The 18,059-nt window shown below is 53.0% G+C and overlaps 3 protein-coding genes across 3 annotated transcripts; 1 reads left to right on the top strand and 2 right to left on the bottom strand.

The window, feature by feature from the left end:
- Positions 1 to 615: 615 nt before the first annotated feature.
- On the bottom strand, positions 616 to 2,547 carry K460DRAFT_283731 (uncharacterized protein; the record flags this gene model as incomplete). Its single annotated transcript, XM_040928677.1, has 5 exons — positions 616 to 1,102; positions 1,153 to 1,244; positions 1,295 to 1,384; positions 1,436 to 1,526; positions 1,580 to 2,547. 5 exons carry the CDS (start codon positions 2,545 to 2,547, stop codon positions 616 to 618), a joined length of 1,728 nt encoding a protein of 575 aa, XP_040789392.1.
- A 3,282-nt stretch (positions 2,548 to 5,829) lies between these two features.
- K460DRAFT_367582 (uncharacterized protein) lies at positions 5,830 to 8,555 on the bottom strand. The gene is made up of 2 exons (XM_040933602.1): positions 6,456 to 8,555; positions 5,830 to 6,399 (listed from the first exon to the last, which is right to left on the bottom strand). The coding sequence occupies exons 1-2, from the start codon at positions 8,247 to 8,249 to the stop codon at positions 6,103 to 6,105; spliced, it is 2,091 nt and encodes a 696-aa protein (XP_040789391.1). The 5' UTR covers positions 8,250 to 8,555; the 3' UTR covers positions 5,830 to 6,102.
- An 883-nt stretch (positions 8,556 to 9,438) lies between these two features.
- Positions 9,439 to 17,781, top strand: K460DRAFT_367581 (uncharacterized protein). The gene is made up of 4 exons (XM_040933601.1): positions 9,439 to 9,510; positions 9,582 to 10,423; positions 10,502 to 14,848; positions 14,899 to 17,781. The coding sequence occupies exons 1-4, from the start codon at positions 9,507 to 9,509 to the stop codon at positions 17,350 to 17,352; spliced, it is 7,647 nt and encodes a 2,548-aa protein (XP_040789390.1). The 5' UTR covers positions 9,439 to 9,506; the 3' UTR covers positions 17,353 to 17,781.
- The last annotated feature ends 278 nt before the right edge of the window (positions 17,782 to 18,059 follow it).

Genomic DNA, 18,059 nt, shown 5'->3' with positions numbered 1-18,059 from the left:
ACCAGGCATAACGTGAGTACTGCCGAAAGGCATGGAGAACAAAAACTAAAGCCGGAAGAAGATCTATTATACGACGAACTATCGAAACTACGACAAATCCGACCATAGTCCTGTGGCCGTAGCCCCTGCTTTTGAAACCTGCCCCGCCATCGATGAGAAAGAGATGTTGTGCATAATCCACTAAGATTTTCCATCCACTCTGCCGTCCAGATGCTAAGAGATGCTCCTAAGATAGTGTGAGAAGTCGCCCAAGCAACACGATCGAAAGGCGCGGAGGACGCAATCGTCGAGAAGGATATGTTCAATGTGCCGAGTACCAAGAACATGTATTAGGGTGCTGACGGCATGGAATGGGTGACTAGAAGGAGAGACAGAAAGGAATGACGAAGCAACGAGCGGTTTGTAGAGGGTCGTGCACTTGTACGTTGAGATAGTAAGACTTCGTAATGCAGCAGTCGTTGCTCCGTTCGTCTGAGATATTTTGTTGGTGTATATGATCGATGCCAAAAGAAGTCTTCAAGAAGATGCGACTGGTGGATGCTGAAGGAGCGATCATGAAGAATAGTGCGTACACGAAGGTATAGCGACAGTAACGACCGAGCAGCCGGCGTGTGTTTACTCGTCGCGGTTAGAGGGTCGGTTCGGGGAGATGGTCTTGTCATCGGCCTTGACGGGAGTAGCGGGGGTGGTCTTGTTATCGACGCCATTGTCAGACGTGCCATCATCGCTCTTGATAGCACCGCCATGCGTCATGTGGTACGTGTTTGGGCGTGAGGGTCCAAGGGTCGAAGGAACAGTGGGTGCCCACGGCTGCCGATAGCCACGCTGCATGAACATCTCGAACTCGTTCGTGGCTCCCTGCGACACCGGGGATATGGTGAGGTAACGATCAGGGGTGCCCAGTGCCCTAGCCTGAGCAACGCCGACCTCGTACTCCGCGGCACGGAAGACACGACCAGCTGCGGTCTGCTGCTTTAACATCTTTTGCTCATGTGTGTCGGAGAAGCGGATCTGGATGAGATGCTCTTCACCACCGGGCTTCGAGACGGGCGTGTTGTTGAATGTCTTGATGACATCGTCGCAGATGTCGCGAGATTCGAAGCTGTAACATATTAGCCATCGGTGCAGACATGTACAAGTCTACCGACTTACCGAGCAAATCCGACGCCGCGACCAGTACCAGAAGAGTCGCGGAGGATCCTGCTCGAGCAGACCTTGTGAGGTGCGAAGATAGAGGCGAGTTCCTAAATGACTGTTAGAGATGCTACAGGCCGATAAACAAGACAGTGCATACATGTTCGTTCATGTTCTTGGGGATGTTGGAGACATAAAGATTCGTGTTGCACTCGTCGGCGAACTTCTTGAGCTTGGAGTAGAAGGATTCCTGGAAGGGTTAGCGGCTGAGATTTTGAGCAGAGTGAGTGACCTGACTTACCCGAGCAAAGCTGACCTCATATCCAAGATAGTGGAAGCCGCGAATGCAATCCTCGGCGTCCTCGAAATTGTGATATTTGATAAAGCCGAACCTGAAACAAACAGTCAGTGAGGTGAACAAAAAGATTGAGGAGACGAGACGTACCCTTTGCAGAGGTTGGTCTTCAGGTCGATGATAGACTTGGAGCTCTGGATGTCACCAAAACGCTTGCCCCAAGAATGTAGCATCTCGTCTGCAGTCTCCGGAAGCAGGCCTCGAATGTACACGTTGGTCTCGCCAGTCTTGTTCTCCAGGCTACGGTCGAGCGGCTTGTGCGGAGAGCTAGGAGCTGGGATTGCCCTCGGGATCGGAGGCTCCTGGTGCACTAAAGCCAGTAGATGGGGAGGCAATGTGGGCATGGTCTGTTGCTTCGGGATGGGCGCCATGACCTGATAGGGGTGTGCCAGTTGTGATGGTGATGGGGTAGCACTGCTCGTGTACATGCCGCTCGGGGAACGATCCATGATGGTGGCGCCGGCTCCATAGCGATACATACCACCACTGCCGTATGGTGTGCCTGGAATATCGTTCTCGTTGGAGGAGATGGAGTCGCGGCGGGGCGTCATGAGCGACGGCATCTCAGCCGAGGACATGCGAGCAGCCCATGCCGGTGGCATAGGGCTGTTGTCGACAACGGCTTGACCGTACTGGTACGCAGCCTGGGGAACGTATGCACCACCATGGCTGTACATGTTGGGGGACGGTGTCATGCCAGTCTGTTGTTGGCCGCCGGGCATTACCTGATACATTGATCCGAGAACATGCTGGTTCGGGACCCAGAGGCCCTGGCCCTGGGACATGGGCATGTTGCTGTAGTCGGAGGAGTTGCCCGACAAAGCAGAGCCAGCTGACTTGGAGGTGGCGGACGAGCCATATGAGGCGTGCATGTTGAGAGCTGCCATATTGTTTGTCAGACCCTGCATGTTGCTATCACCATGGGGGGACATGGGCAGACCTCGGGGGAGGTACTGAGCCGAGCCATGGCCCTGACTGGTCTGGTTGTAGACCATGTTGTGTCCCTTGTATCCTGCATTGGGCGGTGCGTAGGCAGCCTGGCGGGCGTTGGTGGCCATTGTGGGGAGCTCGAGAGTGACGATGACCGAAGAACTGGTTTAGGACAGTACTGCAAAGCTGGTGGCGGAACAGGGAGGCTGAGGACAACCGCGGGTAGACCGGGGACTTTAGGGGCCTGCAATACACCGTCGTAGTGGGGGATGTCAAGAGAAGGTAGAGTGGACGAGTCGATTGAGATGCAGAGAAGAACGTTGCTCTGACGGACAAAGTCAGCGATTCATCATCTTCAAGCGGCCGGGGGTACAGCCGTGAGGAGGAGTAGAACGGTGATGGGTGATGGTGATGGTGAGAAGGGAAACGCTTCGGGGGAGGAGCTCATGAGGCGTTCGAGGTGAAGAGGAAGACGGCACATGTCGGCGGTGAAAGCAGGCTTACCAGGTCGTAAATGTCAAACTTTTGCAATGTGCGGGACTGGTAGTGACTCCAAAGCTGCCGGGTAGGTTAGTCTTCACTGGACACACGAAGAATCCATCCATGCGTGGCCTAGAGATGCAAGACTGACCTGCGAAAAGCTACAAAGAATGTGCCACTGATGCGTACTGGTGAGAAAGAAGTGGTGGAAGAAAGAGTGAAGAGAAGAGACTGGAAGAGATGGAGGGGTGGGGGGAAAGGGAAAGGGAAAGCTTGTACTCGAAAGGCGGCGGCTGGGCGTCGCAGATGAGGAAAGAGCCGTGGTGGTGTTGTCTCGGTCGCAGAGAGGAGCTCCAGCCGCGTATAGACGGAATGGCAGCCTCGCCCTCGAGGGGGAAGTCGCTATGGGGCAAAGGGCACGTATGTGTGTGTGAGAGAGAGAGAGAGCTGAAGAGACTTACTGTGTTTAACATGGAATACGCAAGCATCAACAGCCAGAAGGGGAAGTCCAGTGTACGTACATACACGGGCGATGAAGGGAGGGGCGGGATGGCTCGAGGGCGCACCCAGGGGACCCTAAGTAATGCTGCGAAAAGGACTCTTCTAGATAGCAATGTCGGATTTTTGCTTGGGGACGAAAGCTGCAGTGTGCGCGCTGTCCCACTCGAGGGGGAGGGAGTAGGAGCAGTGCTGCATGCAAAGGTCGAGGTTGCGAGGGTGCATACGTCGTGTACTCTGCCCGCATCCGCAGAGTTGGCGGCCATGCCGCTCTAAGACGGGCGTGTAGCATACTCCAGACGACGAAGCGCCATCATCGGCCGGTTTGGCTTCTACTTACAGTGGCTGGCTCCCCGCAAAGGTGAAGGCCAGCCCAGCCCGCAGCGCCCCTTGCAGTAGGGCTGAAGAGCAACGGCCGGAGAAGAGACCCTTCAAGTTGAACAAGGTCGCGAGCAGTATGTATCGCCTCTCTCTGGCAGATGCAAATGTGAATGTGAATGTGAATGTGAATGCGATGCGACGCCATGTCATGTTTCTTGGCGGGACGCGTCCACGCAGCTCAAGAAGTCGACCTGTCACTTTCTCACTTCCACACCCTTTCGTCGAACCCCCCCGGCTGCTTGCAACGGCCCTCTCGAGGCTTGCCGAGGCGCATAGCTCTGTTTGACATCGGATTAGCTTGCCGCAAGTTAGTGAGGGTACACAAACCAGCTTCTTCACCTACCATGACCCTATAACCCCAGCAACTGTCCACCTGTGGAGGGCTTGAAATAGCCTGACGGTTGTATGCGTCTGCAGCACACTTGTAACTCCCGCTACGAGCCGGCGCAGTGCAGCGAGTGGCAGCCGTCGCTAGTTTGGCAATCCAGTCGACTCTCGAGGTCCATGTGCCATGTCCCACCCGCCGACGTTGACGACGCTTCTCAGGCGACGACGAGGAGCTTCCAAACAAGCCACAGACTGCAGGAGCAGTCCGACTCCCAGAATACGCCCGCCATGGGCGAAAATAATCCCCGTCGCGTCTGCAACGGTAATGCAGAAGCAAGGGCGTGTCCCCGGACCTGGTCAGGCTAACCAGCCGCCTAAAGCAAATCGAGAAACGTCACCCTCATTCGAGACAGGAGCAGCAAGTGCGCGCTGTACGACCAAGAGCCTCTGCGAGTATATAGGTAGAACAGTCCGGTGCGAATCGTTTTTCTAGAAGAGAGTCGGACTGGTACACAAGCCAAAGTAAGAGAGTGGACACTAACCAATCTAGTATGTCGTCTCCATTACAAGTCCTGCAAACAGCTACTTGGAGAGAGCTGCTTCCAAAGTTGTATCGTAGTGCTACAAAGCTCGCTGAATGGAGCTCTGCCCGCTTCCTCGCGTGCTGCGTGGGCGTAAGCGCATTGGTTACCGTGTCGCATATTCTGCTACGCAGCTATCCGTACTTGTCCGCAGAGTGATTCGCCTGCAGAAACAGACGTGGCGACTTGGACAAAGGTCGTGTGCCGAGTGCGAGAAGACATGTATGTTGCGAGTGTAGCTACCAGTGAGGTAGAAGTGGCATACGCGTTCAAATTTATCTGGCGATCCATCCATCGCATGACACGCTTATCATGGCCGTAGGGGTCATGTAGGTTGTACGTCGGTAGGCACAGGCGTTGTATGTCGCATTCGCCTACATGTGATTCATCCATCTTCTCATTGCGTCGACGCTCCGCCAACATGCTTCATTTTGACTTTGGTGAGGTTACTCAGCTCAACCTAAAACCTGGATTGCGGATCCTGTCGCTACCATCCATGAAGGCAAAGGAAGGTGACCAGACCGTTCGATGCTTGCCCACTTGCATCTGCGAGGTGGTACAAGACATGGATAGAGTCAGCCCAGCCACTTATCCAGCCTCGCAAGGGTCCATGGCGCTTTGAAATTCTGTTTTTTTGATCCTGATCCCTAGATGTTCCGATTGAGTTGGTCAACAGTTGTAGTCGTGTTGCATGTTAGGTTAGATGTGCTCTGCTTCAGCACCCATGATTCAAGGCAATACGCGCACCTCCTCCCGCCTAGCAAATCTAGCAGTAATAATTGAACAGGGTCCACCAGAACAGTGGTGCCTACGTTGTGGCTTGAGCGGTCAGGTTGGTCGTGTCGGATCCAGAGTTTGAATGGCAGCATTGAGGGTTCCTAGAAACTAGCGCTCATCACGTCCTATTTGGTCTTGTGTTTTCTGATGACCGTCGGTGGATCAATAGCACAACTTGTGAGCATAGTTTGTGTTGGAGGCATATTGATGGAAGCGAGAAGCAGAAGGTCAGAGGAAGAGAGATGAGGTTTGAAAAGAGCTATCCCAACGGGAATCGCCGGCTCCTCACGTCCGCCAATCGGCGTTCGGGCCTCACCCGTAGCGGACGTTTCAAACACCACCACAGCATTAGTGTATACGCGAAGCTTCTCGTAAACGTCTTGCTATATTCATCTAGTGTTTCCCTATATTTTGTCTTCGTCGCCCTAAAAGAGAGCAGTCGGACATGCTATCTACATTGCGAGATATGTAAAAGGGGGTAAATTATGAACCGGTAGCCAGAAGTCGCTGAGAAATCAAATGAACAAGAGCCCCTTCGCGAGTGTCGCCATGCGGGGCAAAACGCCATGCACGCTCCGATTTACCCTGAAAATGCTAGAGCTGAAAGTGTAAAACTCGTACGTGAAGATGGCGGCTCGATTATGACCAGACGTCCTCCTGGTACTGATTCGACGCCCTCATTGCCTTGACAATCTCCTCGCCCTTGGTTTCTGACACATTCCTATACTTGCTGATGATTTTGCCGAGCAGAGTGTTGACTTCGCGAGCCATGTGCGCGGCGTCACCGCAGACATAAAAGTACGCCTTTTGCTCGAGAAGCTTATTGACCTCTTCGCCCCACTCTCCGATCTTGTCCTGGACATAGACCTTCTTGGGACCGTCTCGTGAGAAGGCGGTGTGCATTATGAAGTTGTCGCCAAGAGCCTCCTTGTATTCCTGCGTTACACATTAGCTGCTTGTTCTACGATGAAAGAGTGGAAGTGGTGGCTTACATTCCACTCGTGCTGGTACAAGAAATCCTCCGACTGCTTTCTGCAGCCGAAGAAGAGAACGGTCTTTCCGACGTTCTGGCCTGCCTTTGCCTGTGCAGCTCGTTCTTGGACGAAACCGCGGAAAGGAGCAACACCCGTACCGGGACCAACCATGATGATGGGCTTTGCCGGGTCCGAGGGGAGCTTGAAGTTTGAGTGGCGGACGTGAACCGGGACATGTATACCGTCGTACTTGTTGCGCGGTCCGGTGATGGCGTAGTTCAAGCCGTGAGGGTCTGGGTTCGGGTCTCCGTGCTGCTTCTGCTTCAAGGCAAGGAGATAGTTGGTCGTGACCCCCTTTAGGATATGTGGCGCGCCAGGCTTCTCAAGTGACTCGACCACGGCGGTGATGGAGATCTTGTCCTTTTGGACGAGAGAAGAGGAGGAGATGGAGTAGTAGCGGGGCTGAATCTTGAGCAAGTTTTCAAACATGAAGGAAAAGGGGATCTTGGACCACGTCTCGCCCTTTCCAGCAATCTCAAGTAGTTGGGCCAGGTTGAGGTTGCGGTCCGTCACGTTTTGCTTGAAGTAGTCCTTGTCGCCACCAAGTTTGACCATTTCCGCCTTGATATCCTCGTTTGGTGCGAACTGGGCGATACCAGACACCAGCTGTCGAGACACAGCGGCATTGATTTCGACGTGGAAGCGGACAGCGGCATCGTATGTAGTGGGAGACGGAAAGGGAACCTTGGCAGTGGGATCAAGCCCCTTGACGACAATGACAGTATGACGCTCATCTTCTTTGCCGAGGACCTTGAAGAAGCGGTTGACCTCCTTGCCAGCGTTGTTGGGCCAGATGGCGATGTGGTCTCCGGTGGTGTACGACAGGTTGGAGCCGGCAATGCTGATTTCCATGTGCAGGCAGTTGCGGTCTTTGGCAGTGAATATCTCAGACGACTCGACGATGGGGGCAATGAAGGGGTTGTTGGCATTGTAGGGGCCCTTCTGAGTGCCCTCGAGGTGGTTCTTGTTGGGCTCGCCTAGGTAAACCGTATCTTCCTCGGCAGACAGCTCTGGCTTCTCGATGACGTCGAAGACGGGCTCGTAGGCAGCCTCGCGCTCCTCCAAGCCCATCTTGTCCGAAACAGCAGCCCACATGGGCTCCTTCCAAGCGAGAAAGTCTTCCTCCATGGTGCCGGCGCCATCGTCCCCCTCGCCGGCAGCGCCCAGGCGGGTGGCGCCAAGCTTGGTCAGGTATTTGTCCACATTGCGAACCATGGAGTTGTAGTGTTCATAGGTGTTGTTTCCGAGACCAAAGGCGACGTAGTGGAGGTTGCCGAGGGGCTTGTCGTCGACGCTACCACCTTGGGCGAAGCTGACGTCGTCGGAACCGAGGAACTCGTAGAACTCGACGGCGTTGTCGGTGGGCTCGCCCTCGCCGTAGGTAGCGAGGACGAATACGGCGAGCTTGTCGTCGGGGAAGCTGTCCAGATTGTCAAAGTCGTACTCCTCCAAGTCGGCTACCATTGTTTTTAGGCCGAAGCGCGAGTGGCCCTCTTTGGACAGGCGGGAGGCATAGTCCTCGGCCGTGCCCGTCTGGCTGCCGTAGAAGACGACGCAGTTCTTGTCCGTCTCGTCCATCTTCTCGAGTATGTTGCGCGACTTGCCTGCCTTGGCGGCGCCATTGGCGTTGGCCAGCGAGTTGCCGTAGGGGTCTCCATAGACGGCCCAGTAGGTGCCTTTTGTGAAGTAGGCGACGGTCCCGACGAGGAGTGCAGCGAGGACGATAATGTCCAGCGTGTCCAGTTGCGCCATTTTGCTGAGGGCCGTTGGGGAGAGAGGCAGAGGAATACTAAGGCGGAGGGGCTGCGCTGACATGGACACGGTATTTAGTCGTCCCGGAGAGGACAAGCGGCGGTACTCTGTGGTAGGCGGCGCGTGTAGGGTAGGCGGTGGGCGGCCGTTGTCGGCTGTGTGATTATCACTGTTATCGCCGCCGTCTAGGGCAGTCGGAGAGAGAGAGATAGCGGAACAGCAGCCAGTAATAGGAAGAGTGCGCTTCTACTACTTGGTATTGGTAGGAGTCGCCTCTCCCGCGTGTGCACCGGCTCTGCAATGTGGCCAAAAGGGATATATGATGATGCTGTCAACCAAGTGCCTTTTTTTTTCACGGTCAAAGCCGGAGCCTCGGCTACAATTCCGCCTTCCGCTCGCTGCTTGGGGACGGCAGATGAAGGAGTACTAGGTAGGTAGTCACTACGTGTGGGTGTATATAAGTAGGTTATAAAGCAAGAGTGGAAATACAGTCGATTGTGCTACTGCCTTTCGGAGGAAGAGGCTTATGTATATATATTTATTATTTCTATAGATGTACACAACGGCAAATCTGCTGCGTTCGGACCCGAAGAGAGTCGTTGGCGGAGCCCGGGGATGTAGACGTGAGATTGGATGCAAAGATGCGCTCAGCTCGAAGCCAGTTTGAAGCCCGTTCTCTGGACGCCATGTGAGCATGTGAGCATGTGAGCGTACGTCCAAGTTATAGTACACTCCTATAAGATATTTTTTAGAAGTGTTATATGGACAACAAGATGCAATTTATAGTACACTCCTTATACCTATATTTTGTCACGCTTTTCGTTTTTTTATAACTGGTAGAGGGGATCTACCGGTTTGTATTATCTAGTGTCTATTTTGTGATACCCCATCTCGTTGTCCATATAAAACTCTATGAAATAGTACACTCCTATAAGATATCATTCGTACCACACTCTCCTACCATATGCAATTTATAGTATACTCCTATAGATATCATTCGTACTACACTCCCCTACCATATGCAATCAATAGTACACTCCTACAAGATACAATTCGTAGTACACTCCTACAAGATGCAATGCAGTCCAGGCTGCTGGTGTTGATCATCATAAGCCACCACATGGGGCTAGCATCCAGGAACCGCCCTGGCCTCTGGCGACTTGCTGCTAGGATCCACCACCATCCATTGAGTGACCAACGCCATCCATGCCAGACGTCGCATCGTGAGCCGCTCCAGACAGCCCGCAGAAAGATGACATGTGTGAGTAGCCGTCTATTCTCTTCTTTCCCAAGTCTTCTTCTCCGGCTGACCCATGCTCGCTGTGCCTGCAGCTGCTTTCCCCCTTCTGCAAGCTCGACCGGCTGCCGGGAATGTGTCGCACCATATAGACAACCACCCCTCGTCGGCCTCCCGTGAGCCCAGCCAGACACGCGGTCGCGCCCTGACGGCTTCCTCACGCACAAAATCCCCGCGCTCACAGACGCCTGCCCTGGTCGTCGCCGCCACCACCAACACCAGCAGCAATTCCAGCCCCGATCGCACCTTGGGCACCCTCGAGCGCAAGCCCTCGGGCTCCTACGCCCACAACCGCAATACGTCCATTGTCCATGGCATACAGCACTCGAGGAACACCAGCTTCGTCAACTCGCCCGCCACCAGCCCGCTGAGCCCCCAAATCATCGCCGCCGCCGGGGCGACTCTCGATGGAGCCGTCATGTCGCAGGAGTCCATAGCCGACGCCTTCATGGCCAACGGAACACCGCCTGCCACCACCACCACGGCCAATGATGCCGCACTACCTCAGCGCAAGCCTGAACGGGCCCCCAGCGCCAGATCTTCTCGAAAGGGTCACGTCCACCACCGCTCCCAGTCACGGCACCACCAGCAGGGCCACGAGCTCAAGACGGTCGGCGAGTATGCCCTACACCACCTGTTCAATGCCTTCATCAGCCAGGCCGAACAGAAGATCAACCAATGCATGACAGACAGAGGCCAGCCCGAGGCTAGGGTCGAGCTGGTCTGCGGACCTGGAGTCGACCCCAACTTTGATCAGCTCATAGCAGCCCTTGGCCATATCGCTCGCCATAGGCCCAAGCCTCTCATAGACACCATCATGCTGTGGCGGAAAGCCAAAAGCGAGGAGGCGTCCAAACAGCGAACCCAGCTACTCAATGTACGTCCTCTCCCACAGCATGGCCCAACATGTGTGTGTGTGTGTGTGTGTGTGTGTGTGTGTGCTGATTCTTTCCAGGCCCGTCAAGGTACCTCGACGCCCCACCCCATGCTGCCTCGTCGAAACACAGAGCCGCTACACCACCACATGGACAATTCCTCTACCTCGGTAGCCTCTGGCCCTGAGCACATGCTCGTCCTGCAGCAAACCGTCACCCAGGCGGAACAGCGCTCCACCGTCTCCACGTACATTCTCTGCCGCGTGCTCATCGAAATCATGACCCAAACCGATCTTCAAAATCTCACCTTCGAGATGGCCGATCGTCTCCTGGGTTTGTTCTACGGACAGCTCAGCACGGTAGACCCCGACTTGGTAGAAATATCGCCGCTCAATCTTGCCAATTGGACCATCTACAGCCAATTGCTTGGAGTGCTGAGCGGACTCATCTTTGAGCAAGTGCAAGAAAAGTTCATCGCAGATCTCAAAGTCACCGACAGTCACCTGTCCATCAAAGGCCAGTATAACCGAGATCATGAAGCCAAAGGGGCCCTGCTTATCCGTGCTTTGCGCTATCTAAAGGTAAAATCCTACCCCGAGGATGCATGGGAGCGCACATGCGACTTCATGCTTTCTGCAGCAAAGTTGTTTACTACCGCCCACGGCCAGCCCATCAAGTACGCCTACTGTCAGGTGTTGAAGGAACTGCTGCTACTCATTGCCTCCAACGCTACAACCGAACTGAGCTCACCGAGATGGAAACTCGTCATCGACATGATGAAGCAACGCGCCGCCATACTACTCGGCAAGCCGAAACACTGGCATGAAGCATTCCCACTAATGACGGCGATACTGTGCGCCTCTCCAACAGACATATTCCTATCCCAGTGGCTCGCGCTTGCTTTGTCGACACAGCCAAGACTCAAAGAACGCGCAACTAGAGCTATTGCCCTCCGAGGTATCTGCCGGCTGGTATGGACTTACCTGTACAGAAGAGGGACCGAACCGCCCAACATTGCCGTGCGCCGCCTGGAGGAGATCATTCGGATGGTATTCCAACCAGGAAGACGATCGTATCTTTCGACCGAGTCCGCCATTGCCGAACCATTGATACAGCTCACTCGAATCATCGGTTTCAAATACCAGGACCTTTGCTTCCGAACCATCATCTTCCCCTTGCTCAACTCCGATATGTTTACTTCAGGCCGAGAGCTTCGCGTTGAAAACTTGGAGCCGGATCGCATGGTGATCGGCATTCGTTCATTTCTTGCCATCATGGCGGACTTGGAGAATGCACAACAGCCACCGTTTCCCATCACGTTCGATTACGATTCAAATGCCCTCTCGTCCAATATACCGGCTCTCCCTACGAGCCCACGGCCTGCGCAACACTTGTCGTTAAAGTCCTCTTTACTCAAGGAAGAACGCCTCTCGCGACCTGTAAACTTTAGTGGATTTGCCGAGGTCGCAAAGGAGTATTATGTCCGCTTCTGCAAGATACTGGGTGAGATTACCATCATCTGCGACAACGCATTCGGGGGTCAGGCTGTTCTCGATGAGAAATTCTCTCTACAGACACCAAAGACTCCCATGGCAGAAGCCTTTAGTTTCAGTCGTCGCGAGGATCATCAGCCTTCCACGGATCCTCGACAAGGGTTCTATCACCTACTGCATGTCGCTGTGCAAGCGCTACCTCGCTGTTTGTCTCCGCACATTCCCTTCAATTCGCTCATCAACCTACTGTGCACTGGAACCGCTCACGTTCAGGGAAACATCGCTGTATCCTCAGCGCAGTCGCTCAAGTCAATAGCACGACAATCACATGCCCAGCAAGTCACCATCGGCTTCGCTCGATTTATTTTTAATTTCGACGACCGCTACGCAACCATGTCGGATGGGGGCATGCTTGGTGCTGGTCATATCGAAAGTACGTTGAAGCTCTATGTGGAGTTGCTGCACATATGGATTGAAGAGATTAAACAAAAGACGCGCAAAGCCGCATTAGATACACCCGATGATGGATCTGGTAATCGAGCCGTCCAGCTCGACCTGTCATCAGTCTGGGCTCACGTTGATGAGGTCGAGTCCCATGGTCTATTCTTTCTGTGTTCGCCCTCACGCCGGGTGCGGTCTTATGCGGTCACTGTCCTGCGCCTAATCACCGAGTTCGATACAGCACTGGGCGGTTCCAACACACGCGTCATTCGTGTCATGGAAGGGAGCCCCCAAAAAGTCTTGGACATCAGCGACGAGAAGCTGTCTCTTGCTGAACGAAGTCGTCTTCAGCGTGGAATGCGGAAAAGTAACGTGCAAAGCACGCTCGTTGAGCTCTGCAGTAGCGATGTACCGTATGACTCGACACTTTGGTTCAAAATCTTCCCTAATCTAGTCCGCATAAGCTTTGAAGTTTGTGTTGTCGCTGTTACGCTCACTCGAGACATTGTATGCGCCAGACTCTCGCAGATGCATCGGACCTTACTCTCGCTTGCCGAAGGCCATCGCGCGACTCCATATTCGCCATTCGAGCCTACCAGTAGCAAGTTTAGCGGTCGTCTGGCTTCCACCTCACCAGAGATCGTAGTTGAACAATGGAAGCTCTATCTTATATTTGCCTTTACGACATTGACAAACCTCGGTCCGAGCGCCTTGGCTGCCGCGCAGAGTCAACTGGCACATTCCAGAAAGAGCTCCAAGTCGTCGCAAAAAAGTGCAAACAAGTTGCACACAGCCACGGAGCTATTTGCCAAGGTTCTTCCGTTATTGTCTGTGGACAACACTGCCATACGAGACGCCGCTGTTGTTGGTCTCGGATCCGTAAACCTCAATTTGTATCGTACGCTACTTGAATCGCTTCAGGGCATTGTGGCAGCATGCGCTGAAGAGGCCAAAACACGATTGGGGACTCACAATCGGAATATCAGCAGCCCGCGCATCAGCAACTATCGTACAGACCATCTTCGGACCGAAATCACTCACGTCTACAAGTTGACGTCCCAGTTTTTGAAGCTGCCCGAGGCTTACAACGATGAGTGGATTGTGAATAATCTCATGAACTACACCAAGGATCTCAGGATCTTCCTCAGTGACACTGAAGTGCAGATGGAGGGGAAATTCTTAAAGCTTCGTACACATTATTGTGGCTTAGTTGAAGTCTTGTTCGAGGGTATAAATAAAACGAGTGACCCACTTCAGTGGATGCCGTTTCAAGCGCGCAAGGCAGCTTTTACCCTAATGGAGGAGTGGTGTGGCTATTCATCAAATCAACCTCAAATCCGTCAACGCGAGGAGCACATGCGTCGCTCCATGTTGGATCGGGAACTCGACATGGGCAACAAGGGCATTGCAACGGCGGCCCACGAGATCGAGAAACGAGACCTTCGGACTGCAGCCCTGAGTGCCATGGCGGCACTATGTGGTGGACCCGTCAGTATCACGACAGATAGCAAGGTCTTGCTCCAATTTGATGTTCGGCGCATGCTCTCCTGGATGGACAGCATCTTTGAGACACCCAGCGACCGCACGCACGCAATCGGCCGCCGAGCTCTAACGAATCTCATTCTACATAACCGTGAGCACCCGTATCTGTTGGATCGAGCCATTGAGATGTGCTATCTCTCTAAATCCGCCAAAGCTCTCGAGAGTTACTTTGAGGTGGTCACACAAGTACTGACGCAGCGCGAAGACTACACACTGCCATTCTGGAAAGTTGTTAGTGCAGGGCTGTATACCCTAGGGCACGAGAACAGTGAAATACGCATGAAGTCAGCTCGGCTGTTGAGAACTCTCGAAGCCAGGGAACAGAAAAACTCAAAGTTACAGGACCTTGACATTAGCATATCGGACAAGACAATCGCCGTCTACAAGCTTGCGCAGTTCGAGTCCTCACGCAGGCTTGCCAAACAACACTCGGAACTCGCGTTTCTGGTCTTCTCGCAATTCTCTTACTACTTCAAAGAGCTACAGCCTGACCACCAGCGAAACATGGTCGCCGCAATGTTACCCTGGGTGCAGACTGTCGAACTCCAAGTGAACCCCGACGGAGGACCGACCGCCAATTCTTACATGCTTCTTGTGAATCTCTTCGAGATCACGGTTCGCAGCGGGAATGCTTTGCATAACGAGATACAAGCTCTTTGGCAAGCACTGGCAACGGGACCATACGGTGGTAACGTCCAGCTAATCTTGAACTTTATCATCAACCTCTGCCTAGATAAGCGGGAGCAGAACTACGTCGACTTTTCGAAACAGATTGTAGTCCACCTGTCCAGTACGCCAGCTGGGCTTAAAGTGGTGGAGTTTCTACTCATGCAAATCAACCCACGGTCTATGGTCAGCGAAAAGCGCGAGCCAATACCGCCTCCACCGGACGCTGTCAACCTTCCATATCTTGCTGACCTTGGCGCTCTGCTCCCAAGCAGCAACAAGCAGGTAAGCATAGATGAACCGCAGAAGTCAGGAATTGAAGCTAACAGTTCCAGTCCGGTTTTGCCTTGGGACAGATCTGTCTGATCCTACTCGTTGATCTCATGGTTTCTCCTGTTCAGGTTGCTAACGAGCACATCCCGCTACTACTACAAGTCATTCTTGTGCTTTGGGATCATTACACGCCTGTGGTTCAAGACCAGGCCAGAGAGATGCTTGTACATCTTATCCATGAACTAGTCATTTCCAAGATTGAAGATCACACCTCAAGCATCGATAAGAGATCCATTGAAGACTTTGTTGAGAGTGTTCGACAACACGATGCGAAGGTTGTATGGAGTTATGATGATAAGAATGGCAAAGACGCAGAAGACCCTAGCTCAAAGGTGCCAGAATCGATGGAGTACGTCTCCAGCGAGGTGCTGAAGTTCTTTTCACTTGCCTACCCTGGGCTGAGAGAAGCATGGGGGAGAGTAGCGCTGAACTGGGCCACATCGTGTCCCGTTCGTCATCTAGCATGCCGGTCATTCCAGCTCTTTCGGTGCGTCCTTAGCTCTCTCGATCAGCAGATGTTGTCAGATATGCTTGCGAGATTATCAAACACCATCTCGGATGAAGAAAGCGACATTCAGACCTTCTCGATGGAGATTCTGACGACGCTGAGAGCAATCATCGAAGCGCTTGCGCCGGAGGATCTCATTCAATATCCTCAGCTATTTTGGACAACTTGTGCTTGCTTGGACACCATACATGAAGGCGAGTTCATGGAAAGTCTTCTCATGCTAGACAAGTTTCTAGACAAGCTGGACCTCGGTGACCCTGATGTCTTACAAATTTTGGAAGACAGCTGCCCGGATAAATGGGAAGGCAAGTTCGAAGGCCTCGCCCAACTGACTTACAAAGGCATCCGTTCGAGCGTATGCTTAGACCGATCGCTACGAATCCTTGAGAGACTGGTCATTCTGCCTTCTAGTCGTATAGTAGGCGATGACAGTCGGCTCGTGTACACCATCCTCGCAAACTTGCCAAGATTTCTTCGATCGTTTGATCCAGCAACAAAGGACCCCAGTATAAGGACCAGCGCCGAGGTACTCGCACGCGTCGCGGGAGAGCAGTACCAGTGTACTGCGCTTGCAGATGCCTTGACAGCCCTTGCAATGAAGAGATATCGTCAAGAGAAAGACTTCCTCGCGCAAACAATGACCGCCATCCGATCAGCGTTCTTCCCGGACCTTGAGTTCGGAAGTCTTGTGTTCCTGCTCAGTCTGTTGACGAACAAGAATGCTTGGGTAAAGATCAACACGATGGAAGTGCTCTATGTGCTGTTACCCGAGATCGATATGCGAAAGCCGGAGATAGCCTACAAGGGACCCGATCTCATCTCGCCTCTACTACGGTTGCTACAAAGCGAGTTCTGCCCGCAGGCTCTGCGAGTTCTAGATTTTGTCATCAATCTAAATATGACAGGCAGCACACCTACGCCTTTTGAAAAGCAACACATGCGTATGAGCATGGCAGGATCTCATTCAACTAGAGGGTACAAAAAGCAGTTCGAGAAGACGCAGTCGCTGTATGGCATTCCTGAAGAAAGCGGCTGGTCGATACCGATGCCTGCTCACCACTCGCATCTGACAAGAGCCAATGTGCACGCTGTTTTCTACACATGCGGAAACCTGGATGACGGCGAGGCGCCGGACACAGAAACACCAAAAATTGAGTTTCGACACGAAGAATTTCCTTTTAGCCCGCTATCAGACTATCGAACAGCTACCATGACGTCTGAGGACACCCGCGGTGACAGTCATATTGGGGAGCTAGTCATGAAGCTCGATAGCCTGGATGACTTCTTCGAAGACGATGATGACGCTGAGACACTGACTGATCTACCGAACTTCAGCTCCTCTGGACGTTACATGAACGGGCCCTACGCGCACGACATGCGAGAAAATCTCTACGACCAGCACACAGCACCAATTCTACACAAGTCGCTAACGCGAAATGCCAGCGTGACCTCGTTCCAATCTGGCTTCATCTCGGACCCAAAAGTCTCGCCAGCTCGAGACCCTGGCGTAATGACACCAGGAGCATTCAGCTCCTTCGCCTCCTCGACAACCGCCCTCCCACCAACAAGCAACATAGCAGGTCGCCCAGGCCTCCATTCCCGGTCCGTAACCTCGCCCTCCGCTCCCAATCAAATGCAGCGCGTGTCGCCCTCGCTTTCCAGCACCGCCCTCGATGAGCATGGTGAGCCCTTTTCCGATGACGAGTATGTTTCTGGACGCAACAATAGCGCGGACAAGTCGTTTGGGTTTGAGACCGTCATCAAGCCTGCGGCGCACGACACCAGGAGTAGATTTCGAAGCGGTATGAGGAGGCTGACGGGTGGAGGTGGCGACGCGAAGGATGGAGTGAAGACAAGGGAGGCGATTAAGCTGGCCTTGCAGAAGAGCCCACAGGTGCCAAAGGTACCGGATATCTATTTGGTGAACCCTAAGAGCGCGGACCTCTAATCCTTGACCTCGACGCGCTGCAACATCGCTTTGCGATGGTAACGCTGTTGTCTGTTTGGTCGATACATGACGCTCATGGCGTTGTGAAGATGTAATAATATTGCTATGGATGTATACGAAAGAAAAAAGATAGAAGCCGCGATGGAAATGTGGAGTTTGATATAGAGGATACTATCCTAGGGAACCGGCGCTTTTTTGCAGCATGTATGGGTAAGATACCAACGCTCTTTACGCGAGATACCAAATCTTTAATGCGAATGGAAATGGAAATGGGTTAACATTGTTCTCATTCTAATCTTCCTCCTTGGTTGAGGGTCTGAAAGCTTGATATTTGGACATAATGCTGCAATGCTTGCTGCTTGAACTTACGAGAAAGGGTCCATGCTTATCTAGGCCAAATATACAGTTCCTCTACAATGGGACCCCCGAGCAATAAGGTTCTCTTCAGAATACGCTTTTAGTCACCCTACTCTCAGAGTACATCGCCGAGGAGTGATAGCTCCATGTGTGGTCGAAGTCTTTCTATTTACTAATGGGAAGATGGTGAATTTTTCGAGTGCCTTCCTCATTCACAAACGATACATTTGTAAATGATACCACTTTCAATGTTCGACCGCACACAAGAAATGTTTCTTCTTTTCGAGGTAGACAATAGATTTTAGCTAGCTGTGAGGCTTCACAATCCGTCTAGTTTTCAGAGCTAAAAC

Source organism: Cucurbitaria berberidis (genome assembly GCF_010015615.1).
Source record: "Cucurbitaria berberidis CBS 394.84 unplaced genomic scaffold K460scaffold_3, whole genome shotgun sequence".
Lineage (NCBI taxonomy): Eukaryota > Fungi > Ascomycota > Dothideomycetes > Pleosporales > Cucurbitariaceae > Cucurbitaria > Cucurbitaria berberidis.
Note: the sequence above shows the minus strand (reverse complement) of the source record. Positions and strands in the feature narration are given on the sequence as shown.